The 16,450-nt window shown below is 50.7% G+C and overlaps 1 protein-coding gene across 1 annotated transcript; it reads left to right on the top strand.

Annotated features, from left to right (window-relative positions):
• The first annotated feature begins 1,576 nt into the window (after positions 1–1,576).
• CAV3 (caveolin 3) lies at positions 1,577–14,299 on the top strand. Its single transcript, XM_069562097.1, has 2 exons — positions 1,577–1,908; positions 13,548–14,299. Exons 1-2 carry the CDS (start codon positions 1,795–1,797, stop codon positions 13,887–13,889), a joined length of 456 nt encoding a protein of 151 aa, XP_069418198.1. The 5' UTR covers positions 1,577–1,794; the 3' UTR covers positions 13,890–14,299.
• The last annotated feature ends 2,151 nt before the right edge of the window (positions 14,300–16,450 follow it).

The raw sequence follows: 16,450 nt of genomic DNA, 5'->3' as shown, positions 1-16,450 counted from the left end.
GTTCATTGAAAGGACTGAAGCTAAAGCTGAAACTCCAATACTTTGGCCATCTCATGCGAACAGTTGACTCATTGGAAAAGACCCTGATGCTGGGAGGGACTGGGGGCAGGAGGAGAAGGGGACGACAGAGGATGAGATGGCTGGATGGCATCACTGACTTGATGGACATGAGTTTGGGTAAACTCCAGGAGTTGCTGATGGACAGGGAGGCCTGGCGTGCTGCGATTCATGGGGTCGCAAAGAGTCGGACACGACTGAGCGACTGAGCTGAACAGTTACTGGTAAGAGTCTTTTGTCACCACCAGCGTTTAGGGTAGTCTTCCTACTTCAAACCTCACCCAGCTCCAATAGAATCTTCCTTATATGTGAATCTGTTAAAGACTTTCTGCTGCTATGAAGTCTTCACTGGCTTCCCAGCACTTCTAGACAAATTTATACTCTTCAGTATGACATTTGAGATTCTTCACACCCAGGCCAGAATTAAGATTTATCCCCTCCCTCACCCCTCAGACAACATGTGCTCAAGCCACCACACAATTCTCAGCATTCTGGCTTGCAATAGTCCTCTGATACAACTTCTCTACCTGAAATGTTCTGTGTGATAAACACCTTAAGTGGCTAAAGCCACTTACTCCAGGAAGTCTTCCCTGATGTCCACAGAGTAAGCCATTGCATCCCATGGGCTTCTAAGACAAGTTCTTTGTAAATAACTCAAACCTGCAGTATTTGCCACACATTATTACAATTACTTATTTTTCTGATCAGTCTGTCACCTTAGGCTGTGGGTTCCCCAGAAGACAGGTACAGAGCCTTACTGGTCTGTTTATCCTAGCTCTTGGAAAATTTGAGATGAGTTGGTGGGTGATAAATGAATGCACAGACCCTGCCACCTGAGGACTCAGAGTCTTCATCCTTGATGGCTGGGCTGAAGAAGTATGCAGGGAAACTAACCAGACACCTAAAAGAGGTGCTTGCCTGATGCTCATGCTGTGCTTGGGGTCCATGGATATCCTGAAGCTATTCCTGGGGACAGGGCAAAGGGCAGGGTAAATATGGACTCCACGTCCCTTCCATATGGTATCAAAAGGCAAAGGAGGGTGGACAACCCCATGAGTGGTCTCCTTCCCATCTTACCCTCCCCCAGCCCCAATCCACGCTGCAGTCCATCAACCCCCATCCAGGGGAAACACCAGAGGTGGGAAAACCTCAGCCCTGCTTTGGGCCACCAAATCATAGGGCAAGTGCCAACTGCTCCAACGAGAATCCCCACCAGAGACTAATTTCATTCTAAAGCCCTTCCCCCCACAAGCTTATCTCATCTCCACAAGGCTAAGCAGAGCCCCGATTGGTACTATTATGGACTCATTTTACAAGTGGGGATGTGGTGCCCAGAGGGGCAAGTTGTGCACAAGCTCACGCAGCCAGCAAGAAGCCAAGCTGGGGGCAAAAATACAAGTACCAGGGCTGCACAGCAGCCGCCGACTGCAGTGGCATCAGGGGATGCCAGGCCCCTGAGTCACTCGTGAGGCCCAGCTCCCACGCAGCCCCCTTTAAGGAGTGCTGGGTCTTCCAGCAGGGCTCCAGTCTTAATTTTAGCTTGGAGGCTTGCCACTGGAGGCTTCAGCCAGCGGCAGGCTGAAGTTATGCAGGACAGCTGTCAGCCGGCATGCTGGGTGGGGCCTATTTAGCCAGCAGGGGCACAAGTCTGGGGACACTGGTGTCTGTGCCCCAGGTCTTTTCAGCACCGCCAGCCACACGGCTCCCATCTCCTCCTGCAGGTCCCCCGGCTCCACGATGATGGCCGAGGAGCGCACAGACCTGGAGGCCCAGATCGTCAAGGACATTCACTTCAAGGAGATCGATCTGGTGAACCGGGACCCTAAGAACATCAACGAGGACATAGTGAAGGTAGGCTTGCGGGCCTGCCCTGGTGCCGCCTGCCCGAGGGTGTGGGTTTGGGTGCTAGACAGGAGTGGGCTCTGCTCCAGCACCATCGGCTTCCCTGTTCCTCCCTGGCTTCTCCAAATGCCCGTTCCGAAACCAGCTTGTACCCTCAGAGAACCTTTAGTGTAAACAAGAGCAAAGAATCAGTCACACATACAGGACCATCCACTGGGGCAGGAGAGGCAAAGGAAGCTCCTTACAACTCTGTGCTCTTCCCATCTGTTCCTGGCCCTTTGCCGGGAGCAGACAAGGTGGCCAAGTTGGGCCCTTTCTGTGCCAGGGGCATTCTGCAGTCTCCACATTGGGCCTGGGATTAATCCCCAGAAGGCAGATTCCAGCAGGGCTCCTGGCCCCTCACAGGGGGCCCAGCTTCCCCAGGGCACCACCGAACACCCACTGCCGCAGGCTGGGGGCTGTGGCCAGCACTCATGCCTGCTCCCAGCCTGACGCCAGTGTCCAGTGGCCAGGGCAGAGGCCCTCAGAGGGCACCAGGGCCCTTGAAAAGGGATCTCAGATGAGGGTTACCCTCCCTTCAGGGAGTCTCCCCCATGGCTGTGCCTAAGTCAGGCCTCTTTCCTTGCCCACATACCACCAGCAGCCTGGCTGCCTCCAGGCCCACACCTCAGTCCAACCTCCACCCGATAGCCACAGGCATCTTACTATAGCAGAATTCCTGGGAGCAGGGTGCCCAACCACAAGCATCAGAGTCACTGGAAAGGCCTTTAAAAGGGCACGTGAAGGGGCCTCCAGGGTCCTCTGAATACATCAGAAACACAGACCAGCCCTGTCCAGTAGAAACGTCATGTGACCCATTATACAATTACTCTATGTCACTTTAAATTTTCTAGCAGTCATGAGTTTAAAAAGGAAAAACAAACAGGTGAAGTTAATTTTCACAATATTTTTCATTGTGTCTAGATTTCAAAAATTGTAGAGCTGAAAATTGATTCACAAGCCCAAACTGTTCCAAACATTCTTACAAGTTTCCCGGTCACAGGATTGACTATCGATTTTTACATTTTAAGTAAAATTAAACATGATGCAGAATTGTTCAGTTGCACTCACCATAGGTCAAATGCTCAACATAGCTCAATGCTACTGGGTTAGACAGCACGGTTAAGGGCTTGTTCTAAGCACTGCCCTGCATTGTCACCTTTAGTGGGATACCTCCCACGCTGGCTGAGTCTAACTTTTTCCCATGGCTTCTGAACCCCAGAATAATCTGGCCCCCACCTTCCTCTTCTACCTCCAGCCCCCATGTCAGGAGCCAGTCACAGGAACCAGAACATGCTCCTGTATCTTTGCCAGGAGTGCCTGCTTCCTCTTCTCCACATGGTGTAGGCCCCACTCAGCCATTGAGACCTGATTTAAACATCACCTCCTCCAGGAAGCCTTCCCCGACTGCCCCAGGAAATCAGGAGCTCCTTCCTCTGTGACCCCATTCACTCAGGACATTTCTCTGAAACAGTTTATATTATGCGATTATTGTATTTATAAGCATCAGTTATGGTGGAGATAGTATAATCATGACACAGCTTGGAAAGTTCAGCAAAATTAGGGAATGAGTTTTCCAAACTGAAAAGCACTATAAAAACATTAAGTAGTACTTGGCATGGTTTGGGCAGTGTGATCTAGAGGGAATGGTCCCAGACTTGACACTAACAGATCTGGTTTCAAATCCAGACTGTTCTATCTAAAAACAATGACACCAGACCCTCTGTAAAATGTTCATAATTTACCCACCCCCATCCCTACGGGGTAAATGGATCTCAGAGCAGCAATGTGCAATAGAAATAGACCATGAGGATTACATGAGATAAGGGATTTGAAAGTGTCTAACAGAGTCCCTGGCGCAAAACAAGGGTGTGCAAATGTGAGCTGATAGGAGCCTGGAGGGCCAAAGAACTAAGCCAGGGCCAGCACGGATGCCCGGGTTCTGCTCTGGTGGTCCCTTGCCAGCTGCTGGGATGGAGAAGAGGATCCCAAGGGAGAAGGCAGTTTCTGAAGGATTCCTGCAGCAGGTGACAAGTGGAGAGAGGCTCAAGGGTCCCAGTGAGCCAGGAGTGAGCCGGCTCCCAGCCCAGACTGTAATTCAAGGGAGGGATGAGAGTGGCTACACTGGTGCAGTTGCTTATGTTGCCTCTTGGGGGCTAGAAGCTATCCTCACTGGAGGCACTGAGCCACAGAAAACCATCCCTCCAAGGTGAAGCAAAAGGCCCACAAACATTCCTATTGGGAGTGAAATGAAAGTTGCTTGGTCGTGTCCGACTCTCTATGACCCCATGGACTATACAGACCATGGAATTCTCCAGGCCAGAATACTGGAGTGGGTAGCCTTTCCCTTCTCCAGGGGATCTTCCCAACCCAGGGATCGAACCCAGGTCTCCCACATTGTGGGTGGATTCTTTACCAGCTGAGCCACAGGGGAAGTATACTGAGGATAAGCTGGTCTGGGAATTTATTTGACTTTTTCTTTCCTTTTTAATGAGTCAGAGATGAAAATGTTTTGAAATTTAGAATAGGGATTATAAACCAGAATCAGCTTAAATACCACAGAAAGATACAAGGAGACTTCAGGTTGGTGTAATGGGCTGTGAAACAATAAAGGAAACGAAGAAACGGGGAAGAATGTGGCTAGAAGAGAGGGGTCTACCTGGACAGACTGGCTTTCGGGTCACCTGGACGAACTTTCATCAACCGGGCAAAGGACAGGGGTGAGGGGAACAGACTTGGAGAGAAAGAGAAACAAGGCGAGGCCAAGAAGAAGGCTGGAGCTGCCCGTGGGCAAGGAGGGCAAGTAAGACGCCAGAATAAAATGGGCTACGGAGACCCAAGCCTGGCCCCATCCTGACACTAACTTGCTATGTGACCCTGGGCAAATCCCTTTCCCTCTCTGGGCCTCAGTCCCTAGTGTAGACAGAGGCCAAGTGGAAAAAAGTGAAAGTTGCTCAGTTGAGTCCAGCTTTTGCGACCCTATGGACTATATAGCCCAACAGGCTCATCTGCCCATGGAATTCTCCAGGCAAGAATCCTGGAGTGGGTTGCCATTTCCTTCTCCAGGGTAACTTCCAGACCCAGGGATCGAACCTGGGTCTCCTGCATTACAGGCAAATTATTTACTGTCTGAAGCCCTGAGTGGAAAGAAGAGAGACCCATTCCCCTACTGGTGCTGCTGAGTTCACATAGTAAAGCCAACAGTGGAGGACAGGAGATGTACTCACTGGGTCCATGGATTTGACCCTCAGAAGGAGGTACTCCCTTTGGATTTCCAGAGTCAAAACTTGACTGAACTGCACTGAACTGCACTGAACAAGGCCTGGTGTTGCCCTTGAACCCAAGATGGAAATGAGTGCCAAGGGCGAAGAGAGAGCCCTGCACAGCCCAACAGACTTGACTGTAGTCTCTGTGCTCTGGGGTGGGCCTGGGCAGAGGGGAGGCCGCCCCATTGCCTTTGGCGCCCCCCCCCCCACCACCACCACCACCATTCACAGAACATCAATGCCACCAACCACTGCTTGCTCTGTGCCAGGCACTGGGCTGTTGCTGAGATGGTGATGAGCAAGTCAGACCCACTGTCTGTGAGCCCTGTGCCAGGCTCTGGGGCAGGAAATGAGGGCCAGTTGTCCCCAGTGCTCCAGCTGGCCAGCTAGGACATTGTTCCCTTCAGACCCAAACTGTAAAGCCTCCAGCCCCTCCCCCATGCATTGCTGCAGGACCCCAGCTCCACCCCACAGTCTGCCTGTTATCTGAGAGGGGTCTCAGGACTGTCTCATTGAGAACTCAGCAGGACATCTCACCCCTGTGTCAGGCAGGTCATTTAGTTTCTGTTTTCAGCCACTCTCTGAAAACCCTTCAAACAGACCTGATCCCAGCCCATCATACCAGTTCCCACCTACCTCCAACCCATATCTGCCACACATGCCTTCCTCCTCCAGTAAAACACACAAACACCATCTTCTGCCGCTGAGCTCAAGCTAAGAAGTACCTAGAGAACCCAACAGCTCCCTCTTCCCCCCAGTTCTCTAAAATTTGCGTTCACTGTGGACCCACCTGGACACCCTATTGCATGAAGATGTGACTGAGCTGGTGCTTCCTCTTGAGAAGAATCCAACCCAACAGAGAAGACGAGGCTACATTAACGAGAATGTTCAGGAGGAGGTGGTAAACACCATAACTCAGTCATCAGTTGAAGGGTCACAGGAGGTTGCAAGAGGAAGGCACTTGGAAAATCAAGAGCCAGCTTCATGGAGAGGTGGTATCCAAGCTGCATAAATAATGAGGAAAATGGAAAACGTGGAAAGGGGCCATCAGGCTTTCCAAGAAGAGGGACTGAAACAAGCAAAGGCCACAACATGGAGCAGGATATTGGGCAGCATCAGCAAAGGTGAGGACTGGGCACTGCCACTCCCCAGCCTACATCCACGGCAGACATCACTAATGGATCACAGCACGTTTCCAGGAAGCCATGGACCATAGGCTTGGCCGAGCTGGCACACAGGTGAAACCTCTTTGCAACACTGTCCGCAGGAGAGCGGCAGGATTAGAAACGCCTGCATTTACGGGAGAGAAGGCAGAGGGGGCGGGATGATGCTGAATTAGGAAAGCCCATAATCTGCCAGGCACTCCACAATGGCAACTCCTTCATTTGAAAACTTTTCATCTTGCCCCCTGGCAAGTACCTCTAAGAAGCGCTACACTGGACTAACTCACACTGAGGTATTTGTAACTTCGTGTTATGGGGACTCCTGTGTTACGAACTAGAATTTTTAAAAATGTGGTCCACTTTCTTGGGGGCACTTGTTAAAATGCAGATTTCCAGGCCCTGCCACTAGTCACTGTTTTGTACTTTCAAGAGCTGGCGAGTCCTCTTTGTCTAACAGAAGACACACCTAGAGTCCAGAGTCGTCACCAGTTTTCCTTAAAGATGCACAGTATCAGTAGTGTGACAAACCGTCCTAAAACTCGACGGCTTAAAGCAACAGCCCTCCGAGCCTCAGTTCTGTGCATTGACTGCACTTGACTGGGCAGCTCTGCAGGGCTCAGTGGCAGCTTCTCCTCTGCCACATCCTGCTGGTGGAGCAGGTCACAAGGTGAGCCCAGCCTGAGACTGCGCCCAGACAGAAGCCCTGACGGGCATCACTAGTTGGGGGTCATCTCTGGGCACTAGCTAACATCCCTCGAGAAGTTGGTGCACAGCCAAGCCTAGAAGTCAACCCAAGGCAATTCCTACTACCCTGCAGTCCACCACACCAACCTTCACAAAGGCAGAAACTAAGGGGGCCAGGGAGAGGATGGCAAGAGATGGGCAAGGGCAGGGCTCACGAAGATCTGATGACTCCTCTGATGGGACCCTTCTCTCCTCCCTGATGCCCTCTGTTATCTGAGTCTCTTCATAGCTCCTTCGTCTGTGTCCTTAGCTTCAGGCCAGGTGCCCCAGGCCCCTCTGTAGGATGATAGGGACCCCAAACTCCCACTAGTACTTGGCCCCCTCCTCCTACTCCCAGAACCGGCCTGTGCTTCATCCTTGCCTCACCTCTGGCTAAGGAACCAGGTCCTGCAATGACCCTAGTCAAGGAGATGGCAGGAGAAACTGAGGTCCAAGGTTTGATGTGGGTTCCACCCCTGCTTGTCCCTTATAGGCCAGGTGGAATACTAGATATAAGACAAATGGGCCAAATTGACACCTACAAGGGCCAAATTTTGGCCCTACTATGGTCATCCCAGATGGTACAGAATTCTACTGCTGTTATTATCAATTATAACACAGGAAGCAAAGCTTTGCCATTTTCCAGCTACTCTGTAGCTATCACCGTGTCTTAGCTTCCTGCTTCAGAGGTCAGTGCTGCTCGGGCTATCTGGGTGAAGGGCCAGCCTTATTGTTATTATTCCAATCTGTTGTCCACCAATAGTTTGCAAAAGTCAATCAAAATTAACTACTAGAGAGATGCAGTGAAAAAGAGGTATTAACGATATAAAATCCAATTATTATTATTAGAATTAACAGACACACAATTACTAGCTGAAATAACTATTTCTAAAATGCCTGCTCTCAACTTGTGGACTTACCTTGTTGGGAGGAGCACACTGATTGTGGACCACCCTTTGAGCAGCTAGATAGTAGGTGACAAGACCAAGATCCCACGAAGCATAGGCACTCCTTCGGATCTTGACTTCAAAACTAATTCCGTGTCACTAAGGATGTTGGCCCAATCCTCTTGGTAGTGTCAAAACCCACAAACAAAAAATCAAACAAAAAAGGTGGGCCCAGAGAGGGAAAGCCCCAGACCCCAAATCACACAGTAACTCAGTGGCCAAGTAGAGACCCGACCCAGTGGCCATCCCCCTGCCTAGAGCCATTTCCCCCACCCACGGAGAGCCTGTCTGAATCCTGCAGGGCCCTGCATGCACAAAGACTGAGTCACACAGGAATGAGGGGAGGCATTTTTGAATTGGGGGGGGGGGGGTGCTGGGGGATGGCTGCTGGCCTCCCTCGCATCCCTGGGCAGCGCCCAGCCCAGCTCCCCTGCACCTTCCCTGCCCTCCTGGAGATGGCAGGAGCCCCGCTGCCCAAGTCCAATGAATCAACTAGCTCTCTTGCTGCTCCAAAAATAAATACGCCAGAGAAGGGGACACCAGCTAAACGAGCCGCCACTTTCTCTCCGTCCCAGCCCCTCCTCCAGCTGCACACCCAGCCCTCCAGCTCTGCCCATGGACTTAGCCCCCACCTCACCCTTCCAGAAAAAGCCATCTCCCCTCCACTTCCGGAAACGAATTAAGAAATGAAGTCACTGTGTGCTTCTGATACACTGGCACGTCTGCCTAGAGCTGCCTGAGCTGGGCTTTATAAATATCTCCCCAAAGTAGTATGGTGATCAGAGCGGTCTCAGCTCTGGTAAAGGGAACGGCTGCCTCCTCCCAGGATGGCCTGTCTCTCTGGGAGTATGATTTCAGGTTCACAGACAACAGAGAGGGTGCCCTGGGCACAGTGCCAGAAGGCGATTACTAAAAAGAACTCAAATTTCAGTAACAACAGCTTCTGCCTTCTGCAAAAAAAAAACAAACAAACAAACAAAAAAAACCAAGGATGATCATTAAAAGACATCATAGAGAAGTTCTTGGTGGTAGGATTATTACCATAAGCAGAGAAGGGGGAAAAGAGGAATCCATCCACCTTATAGACATGTGCACACTCTCATTTATGACCAGGTAGGCTGGAGAATCATTGCACTTATGATCTGGGGTACCAAGAAATTTTCTGAGATAAATTTTCACAGGAACTTTAGAGCAGCTGAACAAATGATTATGTCACTGGGTACCTACCGTGCGCCATGTACTATACTAAGCATTGCCCAAGAGGATGTGCCTAGCATAATCCTGTGACTCTTCCTTAGGATTGTGTACCCCAACTCACAGATGACCCCGCCCTGCCTCCTCCCCTTCAAGCTGAGCAACAGGTGCATCTAGGCATCCTGATTCTACTCTGAGCTCTTCACACAGCCCCAGCCAGGGTCAGAACCATTTTGTGTCTAGCACAAAGTAGGTATTGAATAAGTATTTGTTTGGCTGAATGGATGGATAGGTATGAATGGGTGGATGAGGATGGACAGACAGATGAGAGGACAGATAGATGACAGGTAGATGGATATGAATGGATGGATGCATATGGGTGGACTGATGGACCCATGGATGGCAGGCTGAATGGAGAATAGGTAAGAATAGATGAATGGGCAGATGAACAAATGGTAGGAGACAGATAGAAAAGAAATTATGTCTGTTCTTCATAACAAGGTTGTAAAAAACAGCAAACCCATTTTACAGATCAGAAAATGAAGCTCAAAGAGGTTAAGTTATTGCCAAAGTCACTCATCAGATCAGCAACTGTGCAAATCCACCTTTGGGAACCTAGCTCCTGTTGAAGAGAGCACTCTAAAAGCCACTAGCAGCTAACAGTTAGTTAGTGATGAGGATCCTATACCAGGCAATATGCTGAGTATTTACACGTCTTAACTTATTCAATGGTCTGATAAACCTAATGAGATCCATCTAGGAAAACGAGGCATAGGAAAGCCGAGATGCTTGTTGAAGGTCACAGAGCCAGTAAGAGACACAGCTGGATGCAAACCTCAACAGTATGAGTTGGTCAGGGCCCCTTCCACCCTCAGAGGCCAGACACAAATAATCAATCGTTGCTGAATGCAGGAATATGCTGAAATACATGAACAACGCAGGCTGGGCTACCAAGGGGCAGGGGAATTGCTGACTGCTTGGAGTAGAGTGGGTGGCTGCGAAGAAGGGGCCAGGGCCCTGGCCTGGGGCAGGTCTCTCTGGCCGACTGGGACCAGATCTCAGAGGGAACAGTCTCCCTCCCTGACAGCCAGTATCTGCCTCAGGGTCTGACCCTGGCTGGGGCTGTGTGAAGAGCTCAGAGTCGAATCAGGATGCCTAGATGCACCTGTCGCTCAGCTTGAAGGGGAGGAGGCAGGGTGGGGTCATCTGTGAGTCAGAGTCCACGATCCCAAGGAATAGTCACAGGAAGGGAAGGAGAGGCCCCAGGCACTGAACAGGACAGAGGAGGAAGGCAGGGAGACCACGTCCACCCAAAGGCCTCCCTCGGATGCTCGTTCCTAGGACTGCAGCAGGATCCAGAGCCCAGCCCAGGCGCTAGGAGGCATCAGGCACAGGTGGGCATGACCACGATACGGAAGGGGCTGGCTGTGGAGGTCAGAATCCCTCAGCTGGCAGGATCCAGGCCTTGGGGATTTGGCTGAAACTCCACAATTTTAGTGTGTGTAACCAGGACAAAGCTGGAATGGTCCCCTGGGGCCTATACTCCTCAGCTTCTTGGATCTCGACTCCCCTAAGAAACAGCAACTCTGGATTTCTGCCCATATAAACCGGATGTGAAAAGATACCAGTTATTTCCATTCACTCTCCAAATACATGGGACATTCCCCAACAAACTTGGGCCTTCTTGTCCAAAGACCCAGCACTAGATCTAGAGACTGGAGACTCCTGCATGTCTAACCCCACATCTCCCACTAGCTACCAGCTCCTAGAAGCCCTCCAGGAATCAGTGTTCTCTTTTGGAGGAGATGAGGACCGTATTCTCAGTCTTCCTTCCAGCCGTTCCCTTCCATCCGGAGGGCTGGCCGCGTGAGAGGTTCAGTGATCTCCACCAAGCCCCAGGAAGAGAAGGCTGGAGGCTAAGATTCACAAGTGGGTCCTAGAAGGCCCTCTGACTCCCCAGGTCAACTTGTGCACATCACCTGCAGCCTGAAATCGCTTCCTGTGAATTTTGCTCCCCATCAACAAATCACCCCAAGTGTCGGGCTGCATACTCGGCTCTCTCCAGGGGGACCCAGGGACCTGAGGCCTGGCCCAGGAGCTCAGAATCCAGCCACATGAGAAAAACAGGACTCAACAATGGACATACAAAATGGTCATGTCCACTCCCTACCCCTCAGAACATTTACACTGGAAAGAAAAGCATCAAAGCAATAGTAATTTTAGTATTACTAGCAGAGAAATGCAAACTGGAGATGCATGTGTCTTGTTTTTCCTACTCCCTTAATTTTCTGCAAGGTGCCTATGTTATAAGGAAAAGTAGTTTTAATAAAAACTTTATTCATAGAGAAGATCTCCTTCCCCCTCAAAAGTGGGAAAAGGGTCTGCATGGGAGACTGGGGTTTGAGCTCACTGGCCCAACTCCCCACCCTCCAGTGAGTCTGATTCATTTGTGCATTTATTCAACCAACTGCTGTTAAAGCAGCCCAGGAATACACTGCCTCTCATTTTATAGGCAAGACAGCTAACGCTCAGTGCTACTAAATGACATCACATATGAGAAAGCAGCATGATGATGCTTAAGGCATAGTAGGGACTCACAAAAGGTTAGTGAAGTGACTTGGCTGAAAGCAATCTTTATTTTTTTCCGCTTACCAAATGGGGCCTCAGTCACCATTTCAGTGGGATGTGTGAGCAGGATTTTCTTGAGTATCCACCTTCTTTCCAGCTGCAAGGGAGGGACAGGGAGGAGGCTTCCCTGGTGAGCCAGTGGTTAAGACTCCACACCTCCAATGCAGGGGGTGCAGGTTTGATTCCTGGTCAGGAAAGTAAGAGCCCAAATGCCATGCAGTACAGCCAAAAAGATTTTAAAAAAGAAAAAGAAAGGCCCAAGCAGGCAGCATGAGAGGCAAGTCTGAGGCAGCTCAGGACCAGGGCAGAGAGAACAGTGCTGCACTCCCGAGGTGCAGCACTCAGATACCAGACGCCTCCACCAGCCAGGACAACAGAGTCCTCACCTCACCACCAGCCAGATCCTGAAACAGCTCAGACCAGTGCACCTCCTCTAGCCTCCTCCATCACCCCAGACAAGGCTGGACCCAGCGACGCCTCCCAGCTGGCCTCTCCCCGAGGCATCCTCACTCCCACCCCAACAACCACCCCAGTCATGTCAGCCAGGATGAGCAACTCAAAACTCAGACCAGAGATGCAGAGAGCAGACTAGTGGTTTCCAGAGGCAGGAGGGAGGAGGTGAAATGGGTGAAGGGGGTCAAAAGGTACCAACTTCCAGTTATAAGATGAATGAGTCCTAAGGCTGTATAGTACAGCATGGCGACTACAATGCATGGTGAATAATATTGTATTGTACATGTAAAACCTGCTGAGAGTAAGTCATACAAGTTCTGATCACAGGTACACAGAGATGTTAACTACACTCAGTGTGGTGATCATTTCCTGAAATATAAAAATCAAATCACTATGTTGAACACCTAAAACTAACGTAATGTGTCAATTATACCTCAACTGAAAAAAAGCTGCAGTCCAGCCAAGCCACTCCCTGTGCAAAAGCCCTCACTCAGAGGCTGCTCTCTGCACAATACCTGCCCCATCTAGCCTCTCCGGCCTCCCTTTTGCCATCGTGGGCCTGTGCTCAGCCTTCCAGAAGGCCTGTAATTCCCTGAGAGAGCACTATCTATCCCACTAGGTCCCAGCAGTTGGTGCCCCAAACACTTTTCCAGCCCACACCTCCACCCACCACCTGGCTACCACCAGGAATCAGCTTAGCTAGATAAGGCCTCCTCCAGGAAGCTTTACCCCCAGGCTGAGTTAAATGTCACCCTATGGGTGCACATGGCCCCTATCCTTCCCTTACCGGAGAACAGGCCTTGTTCTCTTTGTGGCTGTAAAGTCCAGGAGGGCAGGAACCTTCACCTGTTTGTCATCCTATCAGCAGGCACCCAGTAAATCTTTTCAGGATTACTGCCATTCCAATTCCCTAGGATCATAAAATAATAGAATTTCAGAGTCTCCTGGCCAGCCTGTAACTTACAGATTAAATCAGTCAACTCCTCAGAGCCTCTTCTCCCCCCATAAATCAGAGGACTGGACCAGCTCTTATGCCTCACAACTCTAGGGCAACACCAGCCATCACCTGAGAGCTGGTCAGAAATGCAGAGTCTCAGGCCCCACATGGACTCACAGGGGTCTGAAGTCCCGTGGGCGTGGCCCAGGCACTAGCTTTAACAGGCCACTCAGGGGGTTCTGACCCTTAAGAAACCGGTGATGCTGTGACTTGAGGATTCCCCTTCCTGCCCCTGCAGGTGGATTTTGAAGACGTGATCGCGGAGCCCGTGGGCACCTACAGCTTTGACGGCGTGTGGAAGGTGAGCTACACCACCTTCACGGTCTCCAAGTACTGGTGCTACCGCCTGCTGTCCACACTGCTGGGCGTCCCACTGGCCCTGCTCTGGGGCTTCCTGTTCGCCTGCATCTCCTTCTGCCACATCTGGGCGGTGGTGCCCTGCATCAAGAGCTACCTGATCGAGATCCAGTGCATCAGCCACATCTACTCACTCTGCATCCGCACCTTCTGCAACCCACTCTTCGCCGCCCTGGGCCAGGTCTGCAGCAACATCAAGGTGATGCTGCGGAAGGAAGTGTGAGGCCGGGTGGGCGATGGGGCGGCGGGGCAGGGGAGCCTGCTGCTCGCGGGGCTGCTGGTGGCTCTTTCTCCTCGGGGACCACTGCTGCCCCCCAAGATGGGAGGACACAGAGTAGGAAAACCAGAAAGAAAAAACAGTCCACCACGGAAGCACAGTGGGCTTCCCTCTGCCCCCTGCCGTACCACGATGCCCCCGTGACTGGGCGCCAGGAAGATCATTTGCTAAGAGGCAGCTACTGCAAATCCTTGCATTGTACTGTACTGTACACTTGTACTGTACTTGTACTGTAACAGCATAAACCGGCCCACAGTTCCCACCCGGGACACCCTACCCCTGCCCCAGGAAACCACCAGTGACTGCTGGCATTAGGAGGGTGGCTCCAATAAAGGGTTTCGGTTACATCTGGAGAACGCTGTTTTCCATCTGTCCACTATGTGGGCACATGCCCTGATCATCTCCAAAAATATATTTCACTGCCCTGAGAAGCAGAAGGGTCAAGCTGGCTAACCCGTCTCTCAGCCAAATGCAAGAACCAGAGTTTGGTTTCTCTTGGGATTCTTGTTCGCTGGGTGTCTACTCCCACTGCGCTCCTGGGGAGATTATTCCCCATTGACTTCTGTTGCCCCTGGGCCAGCCAGGGGTTACTCACAGAAGGAAACGGCCCCTGGGCTGGAAGGGGCAGGTGACACTCCCTGGGCACCACTGAAAGCAGGGCCTGGGTTCAAACCTCCCTTTTGGCTCAGATGCTGAGCCCCTGGCATCGCCTCCTGGCATGTACACCCTCAGCCCCAAGGGATGTGATGAGGGCATACGGTGCAATTTGTTCACATGTGGACCAAATAAAAGGCAATAGAAGAGGCACGGTCCACCTCCTGCCCACCTAGCCTCAGCAGGAAAAAAAAAAAATCAGAAAACCAGAAATCTTTCATTCTTTAGGGATGCTTTCCCCAAGTGTGTTATCTAGAACTAAGTCCTCGGAAAATGCAGGGAGCAGCTTTTACACTTAAATTTGTTTGGAAAATGTATTATATTTCTCTCAGAGATTTTCAATAGACATTAGAATGTTAAAGGCTCTGACAAGTCCTGCAGTAAAGAAAGCTATTTAGGCCAATAGTCTCCAATCCTATTTGATCCCCCCGCCCCCTTTTTTCCTTCATGCAACACCTGTAAGTCTCATGAAATCCAGGTTCCAAAGTACTTTTCATGTTTTCAGAGGTATCACCTCACTGGCACCTGGCCATGAGCCTGAGGGACCTGGGGGTGATGTGGTGGAGGGGCCACGCCTGCAGAGGAGGCAGGGCGGAAGCAGCCTCCATTCTATCCTTGCCTCTCCTCCTAGCTGGTCTCAACTTTAGCATCCACAAAATGATCTCTAAAGTCCATTTTAGCTCTTTTTACCTGCTTTTGTTTCTTCGAGTATCTTAGTATGAAAATTTCAAACACAGAGGAATGCTGAAAATGTCTGCTGTGAACAACTATCTACCCACCATCTAGGCTCTAGAATTCACATTTTACTGCTCCGCCTTCAACACGTTCCTACTCATCTTTCATCTGCCAATCTCCCCTTTCTTTTGCATTTTTAAAGAAGCTGCAGATACCGGTATATGTTGTTCTTAAACACTCATCATCATCCCTTACTTTTGGCAAACAAGAAAGTCACTGTCCAGAGGCCAGACTTGTCAAAAGGTGCACAGCCAGTCACATTCATGCTGCGGTTCCAGCCCACTGCTCTCTGCTCAAGGGCCCTGCACATTCTCAAGTGGACTTAGAGCCTGGGCTCCTCCTGCTGAAAGGTTTAAAGCAAGCACCCCTTCCCCCGCCTCAAAGGGCCTGCCCCTCAGACATCTCTCACGTTGTTGGGCAAACCATTTCAGACTTGGAGTCTTGGGTTATGCAGAGACTTCTGACCATCTTGGCATTTACTGTGACCTAACTTGACCTGACTCCAATTTTTCAAGTTCACTCTCCTTCTCTAAGGGCCAGACTATGATGGGAGCCGTTCCTTCTGTGACCCCACCTGAAAAGTAGCAGTCACAACAGCGTACTAGGGGTATGATGAGAATGGGCCAGAGAAGGGGGTGGCATTCCACTCTCATACACTACATCTGGCTCATGAGGTATTCCTGTTTAAGACACAGGTTGTGATTTAGTAGTGGAGACCAGGAATGACCACAAACCCATTTGTGATTCTGCAGGTAGCTCCCATATCCCATTTGAAGAAAGATATGCCTTAAGCTTCCTTCAAGAGGACAATCTAGACTCCCGTAATGTCCAGAGTCAGATGGTGGGTGTGGCTACATCATACAGGAGGTTTCTGTATGGGTCTTAGAGCATCTTCCAACAGAACTCTGATAAATGAGAGAAGCTGTGAACCAAGAGATTGGGATCAGGTCTCCTGCTGACCCCCACCCTGTCCCCCCGGCACCTGCCACAGCCCAGATACACCTGTGTCACAATCAGACAGATTATGCAGATTCAAGGGAAGCCCAGCAAGGGAACTGAAGGCTGCAAGCCTCCAGATATGGCCACTGTTCTCAAAAGAAAGAAACAGGGCAAAGCAA

This window comes from Ovis canadensis, chromosome 19, assembly GCF_042477335.2.
Source record: "Ovis canadensis isolate MfBH-ARS-UI-01 breed Bighorn chromosome 19, ARS-UI_OviCan_v2, whole genome shotgun sequence".
Taxonomy (NCBI): Eukaryota; Metazoa; Chordata; class Mammalia; order Artiodactyla; family Bovidae; genus Ovis; species Ovis canadensis.
The sequence above is the reverse complement of the archived record's forward strand: the minus strand, read 5'-3'. Positions and strand labels throughout refer to the sequence as shown.